Source organism: Quercus lobata, chromosome 3 (assembly GCF_001633185.2).
Source record: "Quercus lobata isolate SW786 chromosome 3, ValleyOak3.0 Primary Assembly, whole genome shotgun sequence".
NCBI lineage: Eukaryota > Viridiplantae > Streptophyta > Magnoliopsida > Fagales > Fagaceae > Quercus > Quercus lobata.
The window spans coordinates 680,058-707,485 of record NC_044906.1 but is presented as its reverse complement, the minus strand read 5'-3'; the positions used below and the strand labels follow the sequence as shown (position 1 = coordinate 707,485).

Genomic DNA, 27,428 nt, shown 5'->3' with positions numbered 1-27,428 from the left:
TCGATTTTGGAAATCGAGTTTTATAAACTCGCTATCCAACTGGAAACTTTCGCCATGTCAGCAACTGAAAAACAACAAAAACGAGTCTTAAAAGCTCGATTTTTTAATTGAATCTCGAGTTTAAGAAACTCGAGATGCTATTATTACAAATACTTTCGCAACAGGACAACTAACAAAATACTTAGCATATTACAGTTATTTAGCAACGAAAATCAGGAATGGAATCTGTGCTTTCTTTCTCCGTGTGTTTGTGTTCACAACTTCGTTATCCTCTATTTTAAGTCAAGTCAAAAACTCATCTGCGTCTTAAATGCCTATTTTCCTTTGTTACTGGCTACTGTTACTTTCTCAATCCATTCATTTATCTTTTTTACTTTCTTTAGAAATATATATAAATAAATAAAAGGACAGAGTAATTTCGTGGTGGCCAGCATGAATCTTAGTGGAAATTTCCTTTTTACTAAGAAGTTTCCTTCCTATTCTTCTTGTTCGGACTTCGGATAATTGGTCTTTTTCCTTTTTTATTCCTTTAGAAAAGATATACGGTTTATGGTTCAATTTTTTTTTTAAGAGTTTCATCCTATAGGATCCGTTTTTTATAATAACACTTATCAGTAAACCAAGACATCAATTGGTTTTTGGTGTAGGCAGGGATTGAATCTCATATCTCTTATTCAATTATCAAAGGTTTTACTAGTTGAGCTAACTAGAACCCACATTTTATTTGAAATATGCTATGCTATGTTATGTATACAAACTTTTAACGATATTTTTGTAATAAATTATAAGTGATAGGTTTTTAAGGTTTATTATTAGTGGGTAAAAAATAATTTTAATGGTGAGTTCAAATTAAAACTAGTAACCACTAACAAATTATATTGTGGACGTAACACTTCTTTTCCTATTTTTACCTTCCTTATTTGGAAAACTATTAGGTACTTCTAGTAATATAGTGCTCTATTTTCTCACATTCATAATCTATATATGAAAGTTCAAAAACGTGTATAAACACCTTTGAACGTTTAGACCCCCCAAATAACAACTAGACCAATTCAAGCAATATGTCAAACAACTAGTGTGCAGAAACTTAACATATGCTATAATATGGAATTGGTAAAAACTATCTAAGCCAAAACAAAATATAATCCATAGCAGATAATAAAAAGGCAAAGATAGAGAGGAAGGAAGATGCAAACACAAAGACAACACGCGATGTGTTATCGAAGAGGAAACCGAAGCCCTCAGCGTAAAACCTCTCTGCCGCCCTCCAAGCGGTAAACAATCCACTAGAAAATACAGTTGGGATACATGGACAGCAATAGACCCTCCAAGCCTAATCTACCCAGTGTACCTAAGCCCTCCAAGCTTCTTGCTCCAACGAGGTTGTGCCGAACCTTTTTCTTTTCTAGCTTTCTGGATTCCGCTACTAGACCGTAGTATCAACCAATGAAGATTGGTTCCTTCCTAACTGCTTCCTAGAAATCCAAACAACTGTCTCACAGTAATGATGATGGTGAGAACCAGGTTTGGTATAATGCCTCTCAAGGATTTAACAATGGAGAGGAAGAGAGTTGAGGAATTTGAAGAGACTCTAAGGTATAGATTGTGGGTGAATCAATCTTGTTTTTCTTTAGGGTTTCTCTCTCAAAATTCTCTCTCGAAGCTCTCTTTCAATCGTGGGTAAAAGGGGTATTTATACTAGAGTGGGAGAGGAATGTGAAACGTCAGATTTTACAAAACAGGGGTGGCTCGCGGCTTGATCTCGCAGCTTGACTAAGTCGCGAGATCCAGTCGCGAGATAATCGTATGGCCAGTTGTCCTGTTTTGTCCTGTAGTGCTCTAGCTTGCATGACTGTTCATCTTCCAGCATGCTTGGCACGTGTGCTACGTCTGGCGGCTTGCAACCGCGAGTCACCCGCGAGTCCCAACTGCGAGTCTCTGTTTTCTTGTACACTCTTGAGCAATCTTCACTCTATCTCACTCACTACCCTTACATCAAACCCACCTAAATACAGGGTTACTAAATGCTGAATTACAAGCAAATTTGGCACGGAATAAAGCCAATTAGATGGTTGAATAAATTCAACCTTACAATCTCCCCCTTTGGCTATTCCGTGACAAAACCCTAAAACAGACTCTAGACTTAACATGTGAGTTGGGAACAGTTGAACAAAACTCACTCACACCTAACTCTAGAAGCTGTGAAGCACTTGAATCATATGGACATAATACTCTTGAAACACAACAATACACCATGATCATTGTAAAGCAGAAAAACGTAAAATGCATATGAAACAGGCAATATGTGATCAAGCAAAAATTGGAGTTAAGAAACAAACCATGGCTTGATCAACCAAGTGAACACCACAAGGTAGTGATCACAGTGCTCATTCACACTTGGAATGAACACAAGGACATACAAGTTAACAAGCACAAGGCAAGACACTTGTATGTTCAACACTCAACCAATGCATAATACACAAGGTATATGCATCTAGGAACAATCCTACAAGGGCACAAGAGTGACAGTACATAAATCAAAATGCAAGACATTTATCATTAAAGTACTGATTTCAACAAAGCATAAAGGCTGCAATAAGCAAGGTACATACCATAAAGCCTATAAACTATGCATAACACATTAACCCTAAAAGCTTACAAAAGCACATGGGTACAAACTACAAAGCATCCTGAATAACATCATCAAAATATATTAAAGATTAAACCAAGAGTATAGGTTAGGAGTTAAAAACAACTATACACCAAAAACACAGTGTCTCAAACCCATAAAAAAAAACAAAATACCCAAAACATAAGCATATATAAACAAAGTTTCTGATTTTGATAACTTTGACAACTCCCCCTCAACACAATACTCCCCCTTAAGATTTACTTTTCTGCTTTTCATCATCAATGACATCTCCCCCTTTTTGACCGAAATGGCCAAAGGGTCACTGTTCATGCTGAGTGGTGAAGCTGTCAAGTTTTGCAGACAATACATCAATCTGGTCCTGCATGGCTCTCATCCTGTCAAAGTGCTCAGTCTGGACTTCTCTAATCCCATCAAGTCGTTCCAGAATGATTTGGAAAGCATCTGGAGGTGTATCTGAAGAAGTTGATGCTCTAGACCTTTTGCCACTCCTCCTGGGTGTTGAGGTTGATGCATGTCCTGCTGCCTCTGCTTCAGTCTCCATTGGGACACCCTCTCCTTCATCACCTTCATCTTCTTCTCCAGGAAGCCTAACACTTATCCTTTTGCAGGTAAGCTTGTTAATGGTAGAGGGTGTGGACATGGAACTGATGTCTTGAGGGATTGGAACACCCTTCCTTTTAAAAATCCTCATTAGCAAACTGGGAAAGATTAATTTTGGCCTAGAGGTTGTTCTTGTCTCATCCACAATGGTGTCATATATGTGGGAACTTATGTCTATGAAATTCTTTTCTTTGAGATCCATCAGAAAAACTGCTCTAGCACAGTTGATTGTAGTCAACTTCTTAATGGGATAGAGGTTAAACATCATGATTATTGTTAGACACCTCATGTCCACTGGAAAGGCAGTGGTATTCAAACATTTCCCTTCTCTCTGCCCACCTATCCTTTGTTGAACTGTTTCAATAGAAACACTCCTATTCTTGTAATTGATAAATTCCTCATCTTCTAATCCTTCAAGCCCTAGTACATCATCTATGACATGCGCATCCAAAGTGAATTCTTTACCTCTAACCCAGCAACTTAACTCATTCTCCTTTATCACAGCATTTGAGTAAAATTCCCTAATCAGGAGTTCACACACTACAGGGAAATCACTAAGAAGCTTTTCCCATCCTCTTACTTCAAAACAGCTGGGGATAAAGGTTTGTCTTAAGTCCTCTAAATCTACAAATCTTTCTTGAATAATTCTTGCATTCAAGAAGTTATCCTTGTATCTCTCAAAGTGATGAACTGACCTAAACAGTTTAGAATCCATTTTCAACCTTTTGTCAACCTTCTTTGCAGTAGATTTCTTCTTCGGAGGTGAGGGAGCCATCTGTGAACAATCAGAAGAGGCCACAACAACATAGAACAATATATGTGCAGAACTAGTCAGTACCATGTAATTAACAAAGTGATATCATCCATACAAATGAACTTTGAACACTTAAACAATAAGCTACTTAGATCAATTTCATGGATAAACCAAGCCTAAGATAGGAAACACATGAACAACATGGAGAACAGGCACATTAAGCACAGTAAAACACACAACTTCCAACGGAACATTTTGAAACAACACAACAGCTCAAGATCAGATAAAATAAAAGACACACTAAGCTAAGCACAGGATGAAGACCAAAAAGGAAACAACCATCATCAACACAAACTGTAGCAACAGCATCCGCAAGCTAAGCATGAACAAAGAACAATAGCCAAAACACAAACCCATTTCTAAATCAAGAACATATGCGAAAGATCTAAGGGAAAAAACACAAAATCAAGTAGAAATGATTTCAAAATTGAAAACCCATACCTGAGACTTGAAGAATTCGAGCAGAAAGTATGCAACAATGGAGAATGGAAATGGGAGCACGGAGTGTTTGAGAGGGAGATAGTTTAGAGAGAAGATGAACAGTCACAAAAGTTCGAGGGAAAACTGAAAAAGATTTAAAAACTGCTCCTGTTTCTGCCAAACACGTGTTTTTCGCGACTTGATTAAGTCGCCACACAGTCGCCAGTTCAAGCCGCCAAAACACTCAAGGACAAAAATTTGAAAAATTTTTCTAAGTGTTTTTCGCGACTGGAAGATCTACCCACGAGTGAGTCGCGAGATGAGCCACGAAAATCTCTAAGTAACCCTCGCGACTGGACCTTCCACTCGCGAACAAGTCGCCAAAAATGACCCGCGAAGACGCGACTGAGGCCCGCGACTTGACATACCTGCGACTAAGCCGCCAAAACAGGGCAAAACTGGATTTTTGAAATTTTCAGATTTTTCAAACAAAATACTTTCCAAAAACACCTAAAACACTCAAAAATCTTTTTGTGCTTGAATTAACAAAGATTGAGCATGTGAAAACACATTTCATCAAGTACAATCACACAAATGAATATGGCATTTATTGAACATAAACTTGTGTGTTGTGTGTGGATATCAACAATGAGATAGTCCTTAGTCTAATGTGAAGCTTCAATGATCAATTCAACCAAGGAATACACAATTAGCACTAGATCAAGTGACCCATCTCAATTATAGAAATATGTATATATGACCTCCCACAAAACTTGATAACATAATTTGGAGCTTTACATTTGACTCCACTTTTAATCATAACATTTGATCTTTTTGATCGATTGAAGCAATCACCTCTCATTGTGAGAGTGATGTTTGACATTTCACTTTAGAGAACAAGCCTTTGGCTTTTTGAATAAACATTCACATTAATATAAGGTCGCTTACCCTTTTTCCTAGTCAAATACTAGAATGTGCGACAGGCTTTTGCAGCTCAATATCTCTTTTCATTTGGAGATTTACATTTGGTGAGCTCTTTTTAGCAAAAAAATAAATAGTGGGAAGATATATAGACACAAGTCTATGCATGTCTCAAGATCAACATAACCATTCACTAATCATTCATGACAAGTTTGAAGATCTATTTACAACAATCACATAGATTTCAAGATTTTTCCCACAGTGATATGAGTGCATGAAAACAAGCAATGCTCGAAAATGCACAAAGCCATTAGCACAAAGGTACAAGGCAAAACAAGTTTTGAGACAAAAACTCAACAAAGTCAATCAAGCTTTTTGATTTTCTAATTTTTATGTGATTTTTGGATTTTTGACACAAGAAACAAAAAGATTAATAAGACAAAATTAAAAATATGCACAAGAAGACAAGCAAACAACCAACAGCAAAAACAGCAAGCAAAACAAACAAACATTGTCACAAAGCATAGGAAGTATTAATGCATGGACATGTTGTAATGCTTATGCATGAGTACCCTTTTTCACCCACACGTCATTTGCGTTTAGGGTGATTTCCTTATAGGATTGGGTACGGGAGTTAGGGCTTTCAAACCTTCGTGAGAAGCTTTCCAAGCAGTTGGTGAATGCACCAATCATCTTCATCACGTTCATCATTCCAGGATCGCCATTCTGATCTCTAGATTGATCACCTGCCCAAATTCTTCTATCATTTCTAGATCCTCCTGACCTTTGAGGAGTTGCACTATTCTTTGCTCTCAGCTTTTGGCAATTTGGTCGAGTATGCCCTTGAATTCCACAATAATGACACACGTAAGTTGCTCTAGGACCTCTTTGTGGTCGTGGACGTGACTTAGCACGAGATTCAGACCTGCCCACAGATTGATTACGGGGATTCAACTTCCGTTGATTCACCACATTCTTCTTCTCCTCAACCTCGAGCTTCTCACCAGTAAGGTCAGCTACAACTGGATCTTTGGCCTTTACAAACTTCACTTCTTTAGTGACATTTCTAGATGAAATACTTCCTCCGGTATATCCTAATCCGGATTTGTCTGAAAGGCTCTTTTGAGATGAGATAACATCATCTAGCTTCTTGGTGGTGACCCTCTCTATTTTAGCATTTGCTTGCACAACCTCATTCTCAAGAAATCTTACTTTTGTGTAAGCTTCGGACAACTCACCATTCAGTGTTTCTATCTCACATTTGGCCTCCCTATATCGAATTAGGAGACTTTTGTAGTCCTCCTCAGCCTTCTTCATTTTTCTCACAGCAGCCTTGGCCACCCTTGTGTACTCTCCCGACTTCTCCAAGAGTGAGTTATAATTCTCTTGAAGATTTGCTGTGCTTTCATCTTCTTCAGCTTCTGATTCTTCAACAATTCCTAGTGATTCATCATCACTATGTTCTCCAAGGTCTCTTACAAGCAAATTCAACTCATCCAAAGACTCAACATGAGCAATAGTCATAAAAGCCGAATAGTTCCCTTCTCCGTCACAGCTCTCTTCAGATTCTGAGTCAGACGAATCCGAGTCACTCAAAGTCGTGGCATACACTTTACCTTTCGATTTCAAATAATTCGGACATTCCTTCTTAAAGTGTCCATGCCCGTTACATTCGAAACAAGTGACACCTTGTGTAGGTTGGGATTCTTTTCCATCTTTCTTTTTGAATTCCCTTTTCTCCCTTCCAGAACTTTGGAATTTTCTTTTATCATCAAATTTGCCATTATTTTTGAATTTCAAGAACTTTCTGAAATTTTTGACAAGGTAAGCAACATCTTTGTCAACCACATCTTCTCCCGATGAGTCTTGATCTTCCACCTTCTCATTGATGGTCTTTAGAGCAAGAGATTTACTCTTCCGTTGATTGGGCAGAGACATTTCATAAGTCTGTAGAGAACCAACCAGCTCCTGTACTTTGATGTCATCAAGGTCCTTGCTCTCTTCAATTGCTGTCACTTTAGCACGAAAACTTTCCAGCAATGATCGAAGGATCTTCCTTACAATCTTTGAGTCCTTCGTTTTCTCCCCCAAGTTGAACTTGCTGACAACCACCTTATTTAGCTTCCCATAGAAAGAGTCAAAAGACTCATCCTCACTCATTTTGAGCTCCTCAAACCGAGTGGTCAGCATTTGCAACTTGGTGTCTTTCACTTTCTTCGTGACTTCATAGGTGGTTTCCAAAATCTCCCATGCTTCTTTGGCAACGATAATATGAGAAATCCTGTGAAATTCATCCGGAGATACACCATAGAAAATAGCATTGAGTGCTTTACTATTAGCATTAGATGCAGCAAGTGCTGCCTTATCCCATGTGGATTTGGCTACCTCAAGTCTGGTCAAACCAATCTCAACAGCATCCCAAACAGATTCATCAATAGAACACAGAAAAGCTCTCATGCGAACCTTCCAAAAAGCATAATTACTACCATCAAAATATGGAGGTGCATTTAGGGATTGAGACCTATCCATCTCAAAAGGGAGTCAATGATCACACAATGGTAATGAAACCAATTAACAGTGTACCCGCTCTGATACCAAATGAAAGTTCAAAAACGTGTATAAACACCTTTGAACGTTTAGACCCCCCAAATAACAACTAGACCAATTCAAGCAATATGTCAAACAACTAGTGTGCGGAAACTTAACATATGCTATAATATGGAATTGGTAAAAACTATCTAAGCCAAAACAAAATATAATCCACAGCAGATAATAAAAAGGCAAAGATAGAGAAGAAGGAATATGCAAACACAAAGACAACAAGCGATGTGTTATCGAAGAGGAAACCGAAGCCCTCGGCGTAAAACCTCTCCGCCGCCCTCCAAGCGGTAAACAATCCACTAGAAAATACAGTTGGGATACATGGACAGCAATAGACCCTCCAAGCCTAATCTACCCAGTGTACCTAAGCCCTCCAAACTTCTTGCTCCAACGAGGTTGCGCCGAACCTTTTTCTTTTCTAGCTCCCCGAATTCCGCTACTAGACCGTAGCATCAACCAATGAAGATTGGTTCCTTCCTAACTGCTTCCCAGAAATCCAAACAACTGTCTCACAGTGATGATGATGGTGAGAATCAGGTTTGGTATAATGCCTCTCAAGGATTTAACAATGGAGAGGAAGAGAGTTGAGGAATTTGAAGAGACTCTAAGGTATAGATTGTGGGTGAATCAATCTTGTTTTTCTTTAGGGTTTCTCTCTCAAAATTCTCTCTGGAAGCTCTCTTTCAATCGTGGGTAAAAGGGGTATTTATACTAGAGTGGGAGAGGAATGTGAAACGTCAGGTTTTACAAAACAGGGGTGGCTCGCGGCTTGACCTCGCGGCTTGACTAAGTCGCGAGATCCAGTCGCGAGATAACCGTATGGCCAGTTGTCCTGTTTTGTCCTGTAGTGCTCCAGCTTGCATGACTGTTCATCTTCCAGCATGCTTGGCACGTGTGCTACGTCTGGTGGCTTGCAGCCGCGAGTCACTCGCGAGTCCCAGCCGCGAGTCTCTGTTTTCTTGTACACTCTTGAGCAATTTTCACTCTATCTCACTCACTACCCTTACATCAAACCCACCTAAATACAGGGTTACTAAATGCTGAATTACAAGATTTGGCACAGAATAAAGCCAATTAGATAGTTGAATAAATTCAACCTTACATATATATATATATATATATATATATATAACCAAAGCCTCTGCTAGCTCCACAATTTTCCATGTCACCTTTTTTTTTTTTAATTATTTTTGATGTTTTATTTACATAGAATTTTTCCATTTATTCCCCCCATCAGCTTTCACGTCACCTTTTTTTTTTTTTTTTAAAACATTTTTGCTAAATAAAATGTTTTTTTAATTCTTCTTAACGTTTTTTAGCTAAAACGTACAATAAGTGTTTCTTTTCTTTTTTTTTTTTCTTTTTTTTTTTAAAATTCTTCTTAACGTTTTATTAGTATTATATTATATTAGAATTATCAATTTAGAACCCTAATTCAAGTTACAACTCTTTCTTTAGCCTTCACGTCTAAACCCTACAACCTCTCTGTTTTCTAATATACACTGGCACGCCAAAACTCGATCCTCCCACCGCCACCGCCACCATGGATCACTGCCACTGCATCGATTTCTCTTTGCCTCTCCATCGTCACTCAATCCAGCCCATCATGTTTTATTTTGAGGTAATTAAAACATGTTTTTTACTCTCCTTAATTTCTATATATTGTTCTCTCTTTATCCGCTTCAATTGTTCATGGAATTTTGTTAGTTTGTGTTGGGTTGCTATGGATTTAAGTTTTTTTGTTTTTGTTTTCATGGAATTTTGTTGGTTTGTGGTTGTGGGTTGCTCTAGATTTAAGTTTTTTTTTTCTTTGCAGATTTCCACGTTTTCTTCTTCTTACTTTGTTGTCAAATCTATGGCAAAGAAGAATCACGAAATTTTTGTAATTAGATTTTCTTTTTCCCTTTTTTTTGTATGCAATTTTTATTGGATTTTTGGTTTCTTGGGATTCTTCTATTTGGTTTTAATTCTGGGTTTGTTTTAGTTGACATATAGTGTTTTTCTCATCTTCATTTTACATTGGTTTGGATTTTCTTTTTCCCTCCTTTTTTTGGTTATGCAATTTTTATTGGATTTTTGTTTCCTAGGATTCTTCTATTTGATTTCAATTTTGGGTTTGTTTTGGTTTGATATATAGTGTTACTGTCGTCTTCATTTACATTGGTTTTCCCTTTTTATAAATTATTATAATCTCTGGGTTGTCTTATATGATAGCCTACGGAATGTTATGTTAGGGCTACCGCTATTTTGGATTCTTTGGGAATTTTTTTTCAAGGTTGGGGTTGGTTAGTATAGTTGTTTGAGAGTTATATAACTCATTTATATATGATTATGAAAGATGGGCATGGTATTAGATATTATAAATTTGAGGCAGAGATTTAGAGAAAGGGTTAAGAGAAACTTAACAAATAGCAAGCTTTAACAAATACCTCTATCATTATGCAAAATCAAAAGGCATATTACATATTTTTAATCTGTTGACTTCATAACCGAAAAATACATAGGTACCTACAAAAACCTCATTTTATGTTTTCAATTTTTAGGCACAAAGGAGCCTGCACAGGCCTTGAGAGAAAAAACAACCCTTGGTTATATTGATGCTGGTGTTGCTTCAACATGGTACTCTCTTTTCTTTTTAAAATTCTCTCTTTTCATTAAGTTTTTTTTTTCTTACACGTCGTTTGATAAAATTTGTAAGTGATTTTTTGTTGTTGTTCTAGAAGTCATAATACATGGAGAGTGGTAAGGAGGAAGATAAGTAGGGAATGTGATGCTGTGTTGTTGATTTAATCAGGGTGAGATGTATTTGTTGGCCTTATTTTCTCAATGTCATTTTTTGTGTGATGTAAAAACATGACTGTCATTTTTTTATGCTTTTTCAATTGAACTAGAATGGATTTTTTCTCCAACTTAAATGAATGACTAGCTTTTATGTACTACACCTATTCTTTGAACTTGCTTTCAAGTTTCATATGATTATATTCTTTAAGAAAACATGTACATACTCCAAATTAAAAGGTAGACTCTAACTATTTGTGTTAAAAATTTGTTTTTTTTTTCCTCTTGGAATATACTTTTAAATCCTTTATGAGATTTTGTGTTACCAATATTTGCTATAGCTCAATTTGTTGTATAATTTATAGTGGTGGAACTACTGAATGTGTATTTTGGTTTCTACAATGAAAATGGTTGGTTTGAGATCTCTAAATGTGACAAGACTTATTTGCGAAGTTTTGTTTAATGGTGGGGAGAAGAATTTTGTGTTGGGTAGGAAACATAGGCAACCACAAAATTTCAGAGGGTGGTTAGAGATGATCACTAACATCCTATTGCTACCTCGAGTAGAAAACTTACTACCACAACCACGTAATTGCTCCGAGTCCATAGACTACTTCTTTCTTAGATTCCCAGTAACCACAAGTACTCCCACTTGTGTTTTTCTTTAAGCTCTTTATGCAGCAACTGAAACGATCACCAAGCTTTCAACATCAATCTTGATCTTGATAACCCTAAATATGTATGAAGACCTCTAGATCTCACAAGAGATTCATACACACAGCATGAACAACAACAACAGAACGTGGTTAGGGTTTTTCCTTTTATACTTAAGGCAAAATATAAAACCCTGCACGTCATATGGGGTTGGGCTGAGTTGGAAAAATCTATAGAAAAATGATCTGCACGAGCTTCGATTAATCAAGTCTAATTTTCGATCGATCCAGCCTTGCAGAAAGTGAACAGTAATTTTATGCAATTACTCGTTTCCAACTTCACAATAAACATATTTTGAGCAGTCTAAATCTAGACTCTAAGTTTTGATCATGGTTTGCCAACATTACATATTGAAGTTCTAAAACATTTAGATCCTAAATCCTTAGAACCTAACATATGTTTTGTGAAAAGAAATTTATTTTGGTTTACTTGTATCTTCCACACATGCGTTTATGGTTTGTTTAGTGTTTTAGGAATTTACAGGTTAATTTATTTCAAAGCTGCTGTCTACTTTTGCAACTGATAGGTAGTAGTTAGGTTGAATTGTATTTTGGGCAATAATGTGTAATTGAGTTGACTTTTTTTTATTTTTAAAAAATTTGACCATTTTACTTTTTGCAATATGTTTTATCACGGATTGCCAAAAGGGGAGATTGTTAGGTTCTAAGACTTTAGGAACTAAATGTATTAGAACTTCATTTTGTATATATTGGCAAACTATGATTGAAACAATGAGTCTAGGTTTAGGCTTGTTCAAAGTTTGTTTTAATGTAATTTTGGAGTCGAGCAATTGCAGGAAATTACTGTTCAAATTCTGCAAGGCTCGATCGATCGAAAAATAGACTCGATCGATCGAAAATCGCAAATCAGAAATTTTCTACAGTATTTTCAAACCAACCTAAGCCCATAGGATGTGTAGGGTTAAGTGTTTCACTCCAAGTATAAAAGGAAAAACCCTAGCCATGTTTTAGAGGTCTTTGTTGAGTTGTGCATTGAATCTTTTGTGAGATATGAGAGGTGTTTACCTTCATACACACACATAGAGCTATCAAGATCAAGATTTATCTCAAGAACTTGATGATTGTTTTAGTTGTTGTATAAAAAACATTCAAGAAGATCCAAAACCTTTGAGAGGTGTTTCAAAGTCACAAGTAGGAGAACTTATGTTGGTGCAGATTCAAGGAAAGAAGTAGTCTGTAGACTCAGAGCTGTCACGTGGTCGTGGTAGTAAGTTTTCTACACAAGGTAGCAATAAGATGTTAGTGGTTTAAGTCTTATTGTACAAACTTCAATTCTTTCATAGTGGATCTGTTTTTACCTTAAGGATAGTTAGGTTAAATGCTCCCCGGGTTTTTTTACTGGTTAGGTTTTCCTGGGTCATCAGATCTTTGTGTTCTTTATTTTTTCTGCTGTTTAAGTTTATTTGTGTTTAACCTAATCTTGAATAACAATCTTGTTAATCAACTTACTATAATATTAGGTTAAACATATTAAGGTAAGGGGTCTAAACCTAACAAAACTACGAACTATTTTAAAAACTGATGATATGGTGGATGGTTATGGTAAATAAAATGTGATATTAGTGGTGAGCCTAGATGAGAACAAGTGAAAATTTACCATATCAATAGTTTTGTAAAAATATTATAAAATACTTTGTGCCTATAGCATTTATATTTTTTTTTTTATAATTTACATCTAAATTTATATATATATATATATATATTTTTACCAAATGGAAAATATATAAGAGGGAGGAGGGATTTTTGAAAAGTCAAGGGGCTTCTCCCTAAGAAGAAGATCATGATGATGTTGATGGTCCTTGGGTGCATATGCAAACCATTAATGAAAATATACTTGTAAATCTCAAACTATATAATTAAAATTGAATAGAAAGAAATTATAAGAAAAGTAAATTAAGGAAGAAGAATATAATTAAATGTAAATTTACTTGTAAATCTCAAACTATATATAGAGATAAATAAATAAAACAAGTGCATTCAATTAAAACTAAAGTGGAAGAAATTATAAGGAAAGTGTTAGGACATATGTGAATCATGTTAGCAACATGTGTCAATATAGAATTGGTTAATCATTTGACAAAACGCACTTTACTTTTAATTGGGTAGATCTAGGATGTGTTTAATGCTTCAAGGAACAAGGTTTCAAGTTCAAGTGTTAAAGCCACGCAAGTCTGTCCAAGAAGTAAGTAAAGAAGTGTTGAATTTTAAATCTCGACAGCTACTATCTATCAAGGTTTAAAAGGCTGTTTAAGCCCGATGCTTGACAGTTGTTTGATAGATAGGGTATCTATCGAGATTTATGAAAAACAGATTTTCAGTTTTAATTTTCATCCAATCCGTGAATAGATGTTTGGGCTTTCTTTTCTCACAACCCTAAACATAAATAAGGATTATTTTAAGGACCGCCAAAGGTTGCGCAAGTGTGAAGCAAAGTTTTGTTCATGCAAATTGTGACCAGAAACAGAATTTGCCCGAGTTCATCTTTCTCTTAAAGAAGCTACTGTGTTTGTACACCGTTGAGTTTTGTGACCAAGGAGCTTCGTGATCTTCATCATGTGATGAACTGAAGAACTTTGCAGCCAACATCTTTCTCAAGTTGGTGAGTATGTCGCGTATTGGGATCCACGCGTCGATTGGTTAGTCACGTATTGGGAGCCATGCATTAAAAGGAGAAATTGTCACTACAAAACAGGTTCAATTGGGTATTGGGATAAGCGTTCAATTGTAGGTTGGTATAAGGCATTAGGATTCCTTTACTTGTAACTGCTTATTGTGATAATAGTGAATTCTCGAGAGTGATGACTTTAAAATCACCTTGTGGAGTTTTTGCCTTGGAGGTTTTCCCTATTCGTAAACAAGTCACCATGTCAACTTTATTTTCCGTTGCATTTTATTTTAGTTGGTGATTTGTTTGTGCTGCCATGCATATTGTATGTTAATCTAATTAATTAATCAACTTGGCTAATTAATTGGTTAATTCATCACAAGGGGTCAATACATTCTTGGCCTATCAGAAAGTAATTTAAGGAAGAAGAATATAATTTGATGAAAGTGTTTTGGACTATTATTCTTTTATTTTGAGAAGTACTAGGTCCACAATATTTTTACAACATTTTTATAGTAAATTCTATGTGACAGATTATTAGAATTTACAAGAAACGACTTGCCATTTAAGATCTATTATGAAAGTGTTGTGTGTGTAGAATTCATCTTTCATTTTAAGGACAAAGCGAAAGGAAAATAATAAAAGTGAAGAACATGTGACTTACAAATTTGGAAATTGAGATCATAGTAGTAGTGATTGTAGTGCTCGAAAGTCGAAACCCTCTTGAAACAAAGCCAGACTCAATTCTTATTAGATAATTTCCCGTTCGATAGGCTTCTGGTTGGTCTTAAATGCCCTTTCTCTTTTGTCTTTTAGCGTGGCAAAAGGGTCAAACTTAGCTCTTCATGCAAGTCAATTTATTTATTTATTTATTTTTATAGAGTTTCAACCTATGATGCTATTTCTGATGATTATGTTCTTTATTATCAGAACAAGACACCAATTGGTTTTTTATATAGGTAGGGATTGAATTTTAAATCTCTTATTTAATCATCAAATATTTTACCAATTAAACTAATTGAAACCTACTGTAAGTTAATTCATTGATTGCTCATTCATCCCTTGCTCTTTGTAATTTAGTTCATTTTACCTTCTTTATTGACCCTTTCAATTTTTTTATTTTTATTTTTAGTATTTACTACAATGTTATAGTTTTTTTTTTTTTTGGGGGGGGGGGGGGGGGAGAGTAAAAAACGAATATATTAACCTTTTGGGTAATTTTTTTTTTTTTTGTGGGGGGGGGGGGGGGAGAGTAAAAAACGAATATATTAACCTTTTGGGTAATTACAATCCCCTCACTTGAGGTTTGGAAAAATGTCATTCTACCCCAAACTTGAAGGAAAAAAATATTTTTCCCCTTAACATCCGATTGACCAAACTTTGTTAAATTAATATTAAAATTTTGTGCACTAAATAATTAAAATTCATTATTTCAAAATTTTAATTAAAGTGTATTTTAAAATATTAAGTGTGGATTTTGCTTATTATTATTTTTCTTTTTTCAACAGGTTATTGAGAGATTTTCCATTGCAAGTGTTTTGGTACTTGATCAATTTTGTATTTTTATTCTAAATTTATTAGTTATTTTTTTACTAACCATGGTTGAACTTGTGTAAAAAGATCTTATAAAAATTTAAAATATTTCATTACTAATATAAACAAAGAGGGGGTTAGAAGGGAGGAGTGTTAATTTCTTCAAATCTCAAGGGAATAGAGTATATTTTTCCCCGAAGGTTTCAAGTGGAGGATCATTTCCTCAAACTTCAAAGGAAGGGAGTGTAATTATTACCCCCAACCTTTTTATTAGTACTATTTATTTGACCTCTCTATGGCTTTTCTTTTTTCTTTTTCTTTTTTTTTTTTGGAGAGAAACTCTTTGGCTTTTCCAATGTTACACTTTACCCCTGGGTATTGGATTAAAATAAAAAGGTTCACCTTCGAATTACTTTTTGATACGATTATATAGTATGTAGAAACCTACAAAATAGATAAGAAGAGAGTGGGATGTGAAAAACCAGGAATTTTGCTGCTTTAATATAAGTATACTTTAAGCTTTCCAAAAAAAAAAAAAAAAAGGTATATTTTAATAGATTTATGTTGCTTAAAAAATAAATTGAGTAAATGTAAACAAAACCAAAAAGAGGTAACATATTAAAAAATTGTACATAAACTAGCGGTGAAAAAACAGGTTGATTTTAAGCTTATCCAATACACACTTTTGCAATTGCCAACAATATCAACGATCCTGACTTTTCTGCAAAAGAATTTTCAACGATCTTGACTTTTTTCTCAAATAATTCCAACAATCATGATTATTAGTTAGGTTAAATATGATATCATTATTTTTTACTTGCTTTTTTGTATGTGGTTGATTAAGGCATATGTATATCTAGAATACAAATTCTCGTTCCACTTTTTGTGTTCTAGTTTATACTCAACCAATTATACAATATTTTTTTTTAATGTTATTAGTTCGGTTGAATATAAGAAATTATTCATTCATGTGGGAGGAGTTCCCTTCACTCACAAGGGGTGGTAGGGAGGACATTTCCCATATGAGTGGACAATTCCTAGCTTGAATATATTGTCATTATTTATGACTTGTCTTTTTGTATGCATTTGATTATACACACACACACCTACGGACACAATATAACAAAAAATTGTACTAACTCTACCATTCCTCTTACAAAAATAGCATAAACGGTGAAAGCTCAAATTAGTGTGAAAACACACGAGTTTGTTTAGACCCCAAATTAAAAATTACGATTAGATTGCTTTTACTCAAACTTAACAAAGTGCGGAACAAGAGTAAATTTGTGCAATAAACTGATAGCACTACTCTAAGCCATATCCATCTACAATGAACAATATAATGAAAGCTTAAAGAGTAGGGAAGAGAGATGCAAACACAAGATAACACCAAAGTGTGTTATCGAAGAGGAAACCGAAGAACTCGGCAAAAAACCTCTCCGCGACCCTCCAAGTCAAAATCGATCCACTAGTGAATAAAGTTAGAGTACACGAACAACAAAAAAACCCTCCATGTACTTGAGCCCTCCAAGCTCCTGCTACCAACTGACTTCTCAAAGTCTAGTCTTCACAAGCTTTCCAGATCCTGCAATTCAACCCGATTGCATCTGCCACTAAATGACTCTTTCCAATGCTTCCTAACAACATCAAAACCTCATTTAACACTCGGATTGGGTGTGGTAAGTGTTTGGATTAAGAACCTCTCAAGGATGAGATGAAGAGGTAGGAGTAGAAAAAAACCAAGAGGAAATGTGTAGAGGATTGTGGGTATAACAATCTCTAACTCTCAAGTGTATTTTCTAGGGTTTTCTCTCTGAATAGCATTCCTTACAATTCGTGGGTAATGAAGATATTTATAGTGTGGATAAAAAATTTGGTAAAGCACTTTATCTTTTTGCCAAACAGAGATTTTTGTGGTACCTCATAAGATGGTCTTTCTCACAAAGTACTCGCAAACTTGACAGTCTAGCGTGACTCTTTAGCTTCCAATCATGTGCTTCACACATGGCTTTTCACGGGTTACTCTTCTCGCGAGCTAGTCACGAACTGCACTGATTCATCTTTGAAGCTTGATTCTTCACCAATCTCTCACACTCATCCCTTACAAATAAACCCACATAAATATAGGGAAATGATTGAAGAAATTACAATTAAATTTGGCACGGAATTAAAGCAAACAAAAGATGGTTTGAAAACCACAACTTTACAAATGACATTATTGTCTTTATAAAGTAATTAAAATCTTAAAATTCTATAATCTTACACAACCAAACAAAGAGTTCCGATCCCAAAAAAAATTTCCTCTTTCAAGTTGTGAGAAATGGAATAGTCAGGGGCGAAGGTATTGCAATGCTTGGGGGGGCCATTCTTCACCCCCCCCCCCCCCCCCCCCCCGGTCCCCAAATTTTTAAAAATACTTTTATTTTATGTATATGTACTAAAAACTTTAAATATTTAGCTATAAGAATAGAATTCCCCCCCCCCCGCCCCCAAAAAAAATGTTTGAGTTAATTCAATGACGCTCATAAAAACCAATATAATTTGTCAATAGATCTAATAATTATAAAAACAAGGTAGTTTTTGTTTTCTCAATTTTTTTTTTAACATTTTTAATATCAAACTAGATAGCTTTTGTATTCTCATTGGAGCTTAAAAGATGATAAGTTTTCCTAAAACTTATCTTGCGAAGATACATATATGAAAGTTGTTAATTTTATATACAATATATTTTATAAACTATGACCAACTTTAGTATCAAAATATTAATTTTTATATATGTGTATGTTCGAATGTGTGTGATGATTTATCTTGACTCATGACTACTATATTAGTACCAAAATTTGGCCCCCCCAAACAAAAAATCCTAGCTCCACCCTTGGGAATAGTGATATTATTGTGTTTTCCTTTCATATGTTGGATAAAAATTAGTACTAACCAAACTAGACTCCTTGAAACATCTTACAAATAAAATATCTTGTCCATTCCTTAATCAACTCTGAAGTCCAGACTAAATATCTCCATCAAATATCCTCTCTCTTGCTTTTGATGCCTGAAACATCAACATATATCCAACTAAGCATTCAAAATTAGTTTAGTGTAATATTTTATCCATTCAACTCAATTAGACACCAATTATTTCAGTCATAAATAATTGTAGAAAGGTGTGAAATAAAATCAATTATATAGAAGGAACAATTTTTGTTCTACTAACCTATTTTTGCCAATTTGGAAATTTGTTTTAACTGCAAGTAGAAATGCTTTTACAACAGACCCTATCAATAGCTTCCTGTGTTGGGTAGCATTAGGGGGAAAAATATGAGTCAAAGAAAAATTATCTTTGGACAATAGAAATCCCTATTAAAAATATGCCTTCTTTTTAGAGATTGTTTTTTAATAAAATTTTCTAAAAAATAACTCTATCTCATAACATACAGAAGAAAGGAAGTTAAGAGGCAATATGTGAAACTACTGAAACAAAGCCAAGAGCTCTGTGGGTGTAGGTGTGTAGCTCTTTCTATCACTCACTTGATATTGATATTATTATTTATTAGTTTAAAAATTGTAATTAAAAAAAAGTGATGGACAGAGAGAGAGAGATATGAAGTTTTTTTTTTTTTTTTTTTTGCTGAAAAAAAATTCATTAAAACCAACAAAACAGAATTACACAGTACAACAAGAAGAGACCCTCTCAAGAGCAACAACATCAGAAACAGAAATTGGGAGAGTCTCAGCAACTAAACTACCAGAAAAAAAATGAACGTGAGGCCCATTTAACCAATGCATCAGCACTTTTGTTCAAAATCCTAGGAACCCAGTTAAAACAGAATTTAGGAGTCTCACTCTCCTTAACTACACTTCTAATCATTTCAACATACTGATGAAGCTCCCAGCATACCGATTGACCAATGTTGCAGAGAGCATCAAAAACAATCTTTGCATCCCCTTCTATCTTAACTTGCTCATAGCCTTCTTTGATTGCAGCTTGAATTGCTAGTCCAATAGCCAAGCATTCAGCTATTGCCACAGAATCAGCATCCACCTGTTTAGCCCATGCCTTCAAAACTTCACCTCTACAGTTTCTTGCCAAACCAGCAACACTTGCCTTCCCTTCACTCCAAGAAGCATCAGCATTGATCTTGGAGGTGTACACCACCCTTCTTCCTTCTCTCTTTCTTTACATTGCCCATCATTTTCCTTTCTTGGAGAAAATCTTTCCAAAGCAGACTTAATTCTCCAAGGGAATTCCATTAGGTCAAACTTTACATTTTTAGAAAGCATCAAATTTCGCATCCTCCATGTTTCGTAGCAAATCACAGCTGCCATTAAAGGGAACTTATTTTGATTTAAACCATCAGTTCTTAACTCCTTAGGGGGGTTTAATATCTTTTGTACTAACTCCACAGCAGAATTAGCCTCAAAATGATCCCATCTCAAGCCAATCTCAGAGGCAAACCACAACATTCTAATCACTATACAATCACGGAACACATGTAGCTCTGATTCCTCTGCTTCCCCACACAGCACGCAAGATCCTCACACCCTATGCTATTATTTGCCAATCGGGTTTTAAGGGGTGGCTCTCCTTTTGCAAGCCTCCACAGAAACATATTTAGTCTTCCATGCAATTTACTTTCCCTTAACTTCTTCCAAACTTTGTCATACTTCCGATCAAATCTACCACCGTGCTCTGTTAAGTAGGAAGATTTCAATGAAAAATTTCCTGATGACATTAATGTATTGGGACTAGCCAATGCCAATAGCATTTCATTAGTAACCTCTTTCCACTTAACGACATTAATGTCATGGCTAAAATTCATAGCAGCCCCAGCCAAAACATCATTGCCAAAAAAGTCACTAAAATCAGGATCTTCAGATAAAGAAGTCGTACCAACTATAGCTTGTTCTTGACTGGGTTGAGAAGTAGTGCACCGAGGATCATTAAGCGCAAACGAAACATGAATGTGAATTTTATGACGCCCTTCATCTTCATATGCATCAAATATACGTAGCATATCAATATCATTATTCACATTCATGATGTCCATTGAATTTGGTATTTCACACTTGATGTTGGTGTCTGCACTTATGTTTGTAGGCAAGTCCACAAGTGCAGTCTCTAATACATCTTGACACATATCCATATATAAATACGGATTCCTATCAACATCATGAATGACCGATGTTGTTGGATCATGATGGACAAGCAAAGAAAACAGAGTTGGTGTTGCTGCCATTGATATCTATAAAACAAAGTTTGAAAAAAAAAAATCAGTAACTAAGATACAAAGTGGCATTGAACACACTGGGTTTCTTGGCATAAATTAAACTTAAAAAGGAAAAAAAGAAAACAATAAAAGACTCTACAACTGTTACGTGCATAGCATTTGGATATTTTGTGTAATTTAGGATCATAATAATTTGTTGCATGATATTAGGATTTTTTGCATTTGTATTTGCATTTTAGTAGGGTAAGGGAATATGTTAGTCATTTGATTGTATTTATTGAGGATATTTCAGAATCAAATTTTATTGACCATTTATCAAGCACACATGAATCAAAGGATCCATAAATCAAGCAACTACACCAAGTCTAGCAGCCAAAGTCAAATATGTGCTAGATAAAAGAAATACTTAAATGATATCATTTAGAATATCATTTCATCTAAATGGTATTCATGATGAATAAACTTTGATTCCAAAATATCTTCAATAGGATTGTAACGGCTAGTGGAGGTCTTTGATTTTTATTAAGATAATTTGTTCCTAAAATGCAGGGGTTATCTTGTACAAAAGTAGTAGTAGTTTATTGGAATAAAATCATTAGAAAAACCACTTATGCAAAAAAAAAAAAAAAAAAAAAAAAAAAAAATGTTAAGGTAAAGGATTCCTTAGTTGATCTTAATTTCTTTTTAGTGTTTATCCTTTAATTTCCATAAAGATCAAGTTCTTTGCATACCAAAAGCTATAACTTAGAGAAAAAAAAAATCCAAGATTACACGCCAGAAGAGTCGAAATTACCAAGCAAAAGAGCCAAGTTGCTAAAAGAAGAACCTACAAAAGAAACCAAAACAGAAACTAAATCAACTATTTTTCAAGTAATTGATACTTCTTCCATTACAAGAAGTTTAGCTATATTTTGATATCAAGAACTAATTTGTACCTTTCTTCAGATTAAAACTTGAACAAAGCCCTCTTTCTCTTTGCTCAGAGTTGAAATTCTAACTCTGATGAAGTCTAAAAAGAGCCATTGAACCAATTGACTTGGGTTACTTTCTTCTAGTTTATATTAAGAGCCCTTTGTCCCTCTTGGGAAGAGCAAAAATGATGAAAACGTGTTGGACTCAAATGTGATGATTTTGGCCTGTGGGAACAGATGGTGTGGGGTACATTTTCTAAACTTGTTGCCTTAGAAATGAAAAAAATAAATAAATAAATAAATAAATAAAAAATAAAAAGGTGCAACTTTTGTTTTGTGCAGTGAACAAACGGCTTGTAATGGCGTTTGTCTTCTAGGACTAAAATGGTTGCTTTTTAATTGTCTTGGATGTGTTTGGTATTACTCCAAACCTCAAGATAGTTATCTGGAATTTATCCTAAATTTTAAAATTACAAATGAAAAAAAAATAAAGTGGTTGAAGTCATAGAGTCTTTTTTGGTAGAAGAAGTCATAGAGTCATAGCCCTCATGATACCTACAATTGACTATTAAGTAAAACCAATGATATATTTCAATTTTATAAAAATAAATAAATAACAATGATAATAGATACAATTAACTCATCTCATAGCCAAGCGTTGTGTGGGTGTAGGTATAAATTTGTGTGTTAAATGCAAATTGGAAATGGGTTGTTTGAAGATGAAGTAGATCATCAATAACACCTGTGGTTGTAAATTTGAATAACTAATAAATAATATTGGAAAACTAATTTACAAATTTTAGCATAATTAAAATGATAATCTATTAATTGGACAATCACGATTATCTAACAAAATTAAAAAAACAAACAAACAAACATCCATGCTTGTGTATGCAAAATAAATTAAAACAAAGAAAGAAACCATAATGGCTAATAATTATTTTACGAGATAATTGTCATGTGCAATTTTACTTAAGCATATTCAAATTTGAAATATATATAGCAATACCTCAACTTGGATTCCACTAGATAAAGGTCCACCTCTTCAAATCCTAGAACTAAGATAAGCATTTTTTATCAAATGTAATATCCTGGTAACTTCCTCCATATTCATTCTTTCTTTTGGCGACTGCACTGAACAAGCCAGTCCAAGTTTAAGTATTGGGACTAAGCACTCACGCACAATAGCATCCATTTGGCACAGGTTGACAATATCATGAATTTCTTCATTTGCTTCCATTTCATTTTCATTATTATCTTCTCTATTTACTGTTGTTGTTGGCATTTCTTCAACTTCTCTTCCAAGGATTGGATCTACAATTTGAACAAGTCTTTCTGGCTGTGCCACTGCCATCTTAGCATAATAGTGGAGATTGAGACCATCTTTAAACATTTTGTCAGTGGGCCGCTTCCCTAAGAACATCTCTAATATAATTATTCCATAGCTATACACGTCTCCCTTTGTTGAAGTGTCATAGCCCATGCCATACTCTACACGTTATGTAATGTAAGGAGATATTGAAATTCTTGTTGATAATGAAATTTGGGATTTGAGGAGTGTCCATCAAAAAGTAAAAAGAAATTGAACATAAGGAAAACGTGATGATAGATGCCACAAGTTCAATATTTCAAGTTTAAAAAAATAATAATTTTGCATCAGAATAATACTTTTGAGCCCACTAGAAGGAGGCAATATTTATGGTTTAGATGTAGTAATGGAAATATGGTTAATGGTTAGAATTAGGATAATTTAATCAAACTAATTTATAATTGGATTGGTCATACTGGACTCATTCGATACTGGCTCCACAATTCACAAATGTTCAATACAGAATCATAAGTCCTATTATTACCCACTACATAATTCACATGTGTAGTTTTTGTTTACAGCTTGTTCAGAGCAAGATACGTACATCAATAAAATACACAATATTGTAGAATCGGTCTATCTTAAGAGCTGCTATACCAAAATTTGATATAGCCGATTGGCAAGCTATCATCTCAAACAGAGTGTTCAGCATAAGTGAATGGATAATCAGTAAAACCTGTCAACTAATCAAATTTATCACTCATCATGGCATAAATCATGTTTTCTTACTTAGATTTTTTTATTTAAAAAATAAATCGAGTGTGTGTATGCGTGTTTTTGTGTTGCATGTTGTGAGAAAGAATCTTTTGCTGATATGGCAATTGCTAAAACAAGAAAACCAATATGTTTTAAACAATTGATTTAACGATATTTGTTAGGACATTTTAGGATTTAGAAATGATTGGAAGGAAATTACCTGGAGCAACATAGCCAATAGATCCCTTTAGCCCACTTGTAATAGTTTCCTTTAAACAAGAATCTTCAATAGTTGAGCCGAACCTTGCTAAGCCAAAATCACTTATATGAGCAACCATGTCATTGTCAAGAAGAATATTACTTGGCTTTAAATCACAGTGAATAATTGGTAGCACAGAATGGTTGTGAAGATAATTTATAGCAGTAGCCACATCAATTGCAACATTTAGTCTTTGAAGAAGGCTCAAGTTCCTTGATTGATTTTCGTTGTCTAGCCCTGGATGCAACCAAACATCTAAGCTCCCATTTGTCATGAATTCAAACACTAGAGCTTTGAATTCATTTCCACAATGATCCATGTGAGAGCAACATGTTATTATTTTAACAAGATTCCGATGCCGAATACTTCGTAATGCATTGCATTCAGCCATGAAACTTTTGGAAGCTCCCCTCTGTTGAAGGTTAAGGACCTTTATAGCAACTAGAGTTTCATTCCCATTAAGAGCTCCTTTATATACAGAGCCAAATCTGCTAGATCCAATTAAATTATTTGAAGAAAATCCACTAGTTGCCTGATAGAGTTCTTTGTAAGTAACATTACGGGGTTCTAGTGCTTGATAATGTTCTCCGTATATAAAATCACGGGGGACCATTGAAACCATAGATAGTGAATCCCTTTTTGATTTTTTTATCCAATAGAGAACAAGAAATGATGGTAGCAAGCAAATAAATAGAATAATGGGAATAATAATAATTGCTACTCTGAAGCCACTGGACTTCCCTCGTTTCATGACTTTTACAAGACATTTTGGCAACTTCAAGTTTGGTATACCACCACAAAGTCTAGCATTTCCAATCAATGATATTGCATTTGTGCTATTAAAAACTCCTTCAGTTGGTACCTCACCCTCAAAATTATTAAACGAAAGATTTAAACTTTCTAAAAAAGGAAGCTTCTTGAAATCGTCTGGAATGGATCCTGATAGGTTATTTTGTGAAACATCTAGAAGTTGAAGACCTCTCAAAGAAGCCATAGATGATGGAATGGGTCCTATAAAGGAATTCCCTTGCAGGTTAAGGTGTTCCAAAGTCAAACAAGCTCCGATAGATGGCGGAATTTCACCCAACAAATTATTGTTAGAAACATCCAGTTTGTTGATATTTTCCAGGTTACCTACTTCAGATGGCAGTTTGCCAGTCAATGAGTTGTAAGATAAATTGAGGAAAATTAGCGTAAGGGAAGAAGGACCAATAAGCTCCAGGGGTATGGATCCATTAAGGTTATTTTGTGAAACGTCCAAGATCTGCAAATTTGGGCAGTGTACAATACTTGGAGGTATGGTTCCTTCGAATCTGTTTTCTTGTAACTCGAGTCGGAACAACTGAGTAAGGTTGCCTATGAAGGTTGGTATTTCTCCAGACAATTTGTTTCCACCTAAAGCCAACAGTTGCATCTTCTGAAACCTCCCGAAGCTAGTAGGAATGGTGCCACTGAAGTGATTATAATCCATGCCTAAGCCAATTAAGTTGACAAGATTCTCTAATGATGCAGGAATAGTTCCAGATATTTCATTGCCTCCAAAATATAATTTAGTGAGGTTGGTTGACAAGTTGGCTATAGAATTGGGCAAAACACCTTGAAATTGGTTTTCTCTTAAATCCACGGAGACCAGTTTGCTACAATTTGTTAGCGATGTTAAGAAATGGAGGCTCTTTCCTAGGTAATTGCCATTCAAACCTAGCCAGAAAAGATCCAACAAATTTCCAAGATTAGTTGGAACTGATCCCAGAAAATTGTTCATACCTAAATCAATTTTTTGAAGGTGAGTTGCATTGCATAATGAAGTAGGGATTGGCCCAGAGAACTCATTCCCACCAAATTGAAGAACTTGGAGATTAGGAAGATTAAGGCCTATGTTTGTTGGAAGTGTGCCATTAAGTTGGTTGTCTGCAACTGAAAATATTTGGAGAGATGACACGTTGTAAAGAGAGGAAGGGATCATACCTGACAATTTATTCATGAGAATTGAGAAAACTACTAAGCCTTCTAATCGGCCTATGGTATCTGGAATATTTCCCTCCAGGTTATTGTACTCTGCAGCGAAAGATTTGAGCGAAGAAAGATTTCCTAGGGAAGGTGGGATCCCTCCTGCCAAATTGTTTTTGAGGAGTTGAAGTTCTTCAAGTTTCATTAGAGAGCCTAGCTCCATTGGAATTTTCCCTGTAAAGTTATTCACATGAAGATGTATGAATCTGAGATTGGAGCAGTTGGACAAGTCGGGTGGTATTTCACCATAGAATCTGTTGTTTTGGAGTTTGATGGACCTAAGAAAGCTTAGGTTGCCGATGTAAGGTGATAGAGATCCACCAAAGTCGTAGCCCGGTAGGTCCAAGGCCGTGACTCTTTGGTGTCGAACATCGCATGTTATTCCAAGCCAATTGCAGAAGTTCACAGAGGCATTCCATGAACTCAAAATTTGATATGGATCATAAGTTACAGATTCTTTAAATTGGAGCAAAGCCAAACGATCGGTCTCATTTGTTGGAGCAGGGGCTGCAGTGGTTGGTTGCAAGCAGAGCAGGATTATAAAAAGGAAGAGAATCACATGAAGGTATATGGAACAAGATGCACACGAATTGGTTTGGTGAAGCGTCATTTGGTTTGGAGAAACAGGAATTTGGGGAAAATGAAATATTTGATGCCGTGCAATGAAGGCTGATTATTAGCAGATTACTCCTTTGGGTGAGAGAGAGAGCTCCGGGAAACGGGCAAAAGATAGACCCCAATGCCTTTTTTTCAAGAGCTGCCAGTCCGGAGGAAATTGATTAACTATGCCCACGGCCCCACCTTATCCTTGTTTTGTTGAAATTTGTTTTATTACTTTCAAATTTTCAATTTGCATTTTCTAATATTCTACTTTCCAGCGACTTTCCAAAATATCTCATCGCACGGTGTTCTAATAACCACACACTTCTTATCTAGTGCTATCAATCTCTCTCCTCTCTTATTTCTTAAAAAAAAAAAAAAAAAAAATCTCTCTCCTCTCTTATTTCTTAAAAAAAAAAAAAAGAATCTCTCTCCTCTCTTATTTCTAAAAAAAAAAAAAAAAAGAATCTCTCTCCTCTCTCTCTTTCGTAACAAAGAGTTTTCCTAATTAAAGTTAAGGAAAAATGGTTTTTAATTCTTGAAGGTACAAAATATTTATTCTCCTTTTTCATTTATATTTTACTCAAATTTCTTTTTACTTATCTAATGTTAGCTATTAAACCAATTTATATTCTTCTTTTTTCTAATATACTCAAACAAGCAGATAAAAATAGAATTTGGTATGACAAACACATTTGGCGC

The 27,428-nt window shown here is 35.0% G+C and overlaps 1 protein-coding gene and 1 long non-coding RNA gene across 4 annotated transcripts; one reads left to right on the top strand and one right to left on the bottom strand.

Annotated features, from left to right (window-relative positions):
• The first annotated feature begins 9,463 nt into the window (after positions 1-9,463).
• Positions 9,464-10,891, top strand: LOC115979252. Its single transcript, XR_004089006.1, has 3 exons — positions 9,464-9,630; positions 10,553-10,628; positions 10,730-10,891. It is a non-coding gene; the product is annotated as an uncharacterized LOC115979252 (long non-coding RNA).
• Positions 10,892-19,310: 8,419 nt separating this feature from the next.
• On the bottom strand, positions 19,311-26,911 carry LOC115982617 (putative receptor-like protein kinase At3g47110). Of its 3 annotated transcripts, XR_004089687.1 has the most exons (4): positions 24,081-26,911; positions 22,805-23,286; positions 21,678-21,710; positions 19,311-20,899 (listed from the first exon to the last, which is right to left on the bottom strand). XR_004089687.1 is itself a non-coding variant. In XM_031105261.1 (3 exons), exons 1-2 carry the CDS (start codon positions 26,734-26,736, stop codon positions 22,841-22,843), a joined length of 3,102 nt encoding a protein of 1,033 aa, XP_030961121.1. In that variant the 5' UTR covers positions 26,737-26,911; the 3' UTR covers positions 19,311-20,899; positions 22,805-22,840. The 3 variants fall into 3 exon arrangements, 2 of the variants coding, with proteins under 2 accessions (XP_030961121.1, XP_030961122.1); XM_031105261.1 differs by lacking the exon at positions 21,678-21,710; XM_031105262.1 differs by lacking the exons at positions 21,678-21,710; positions 22,805-23,286.
• Positions 26,912-27,428: the final 517 nt, after the last annotated feature.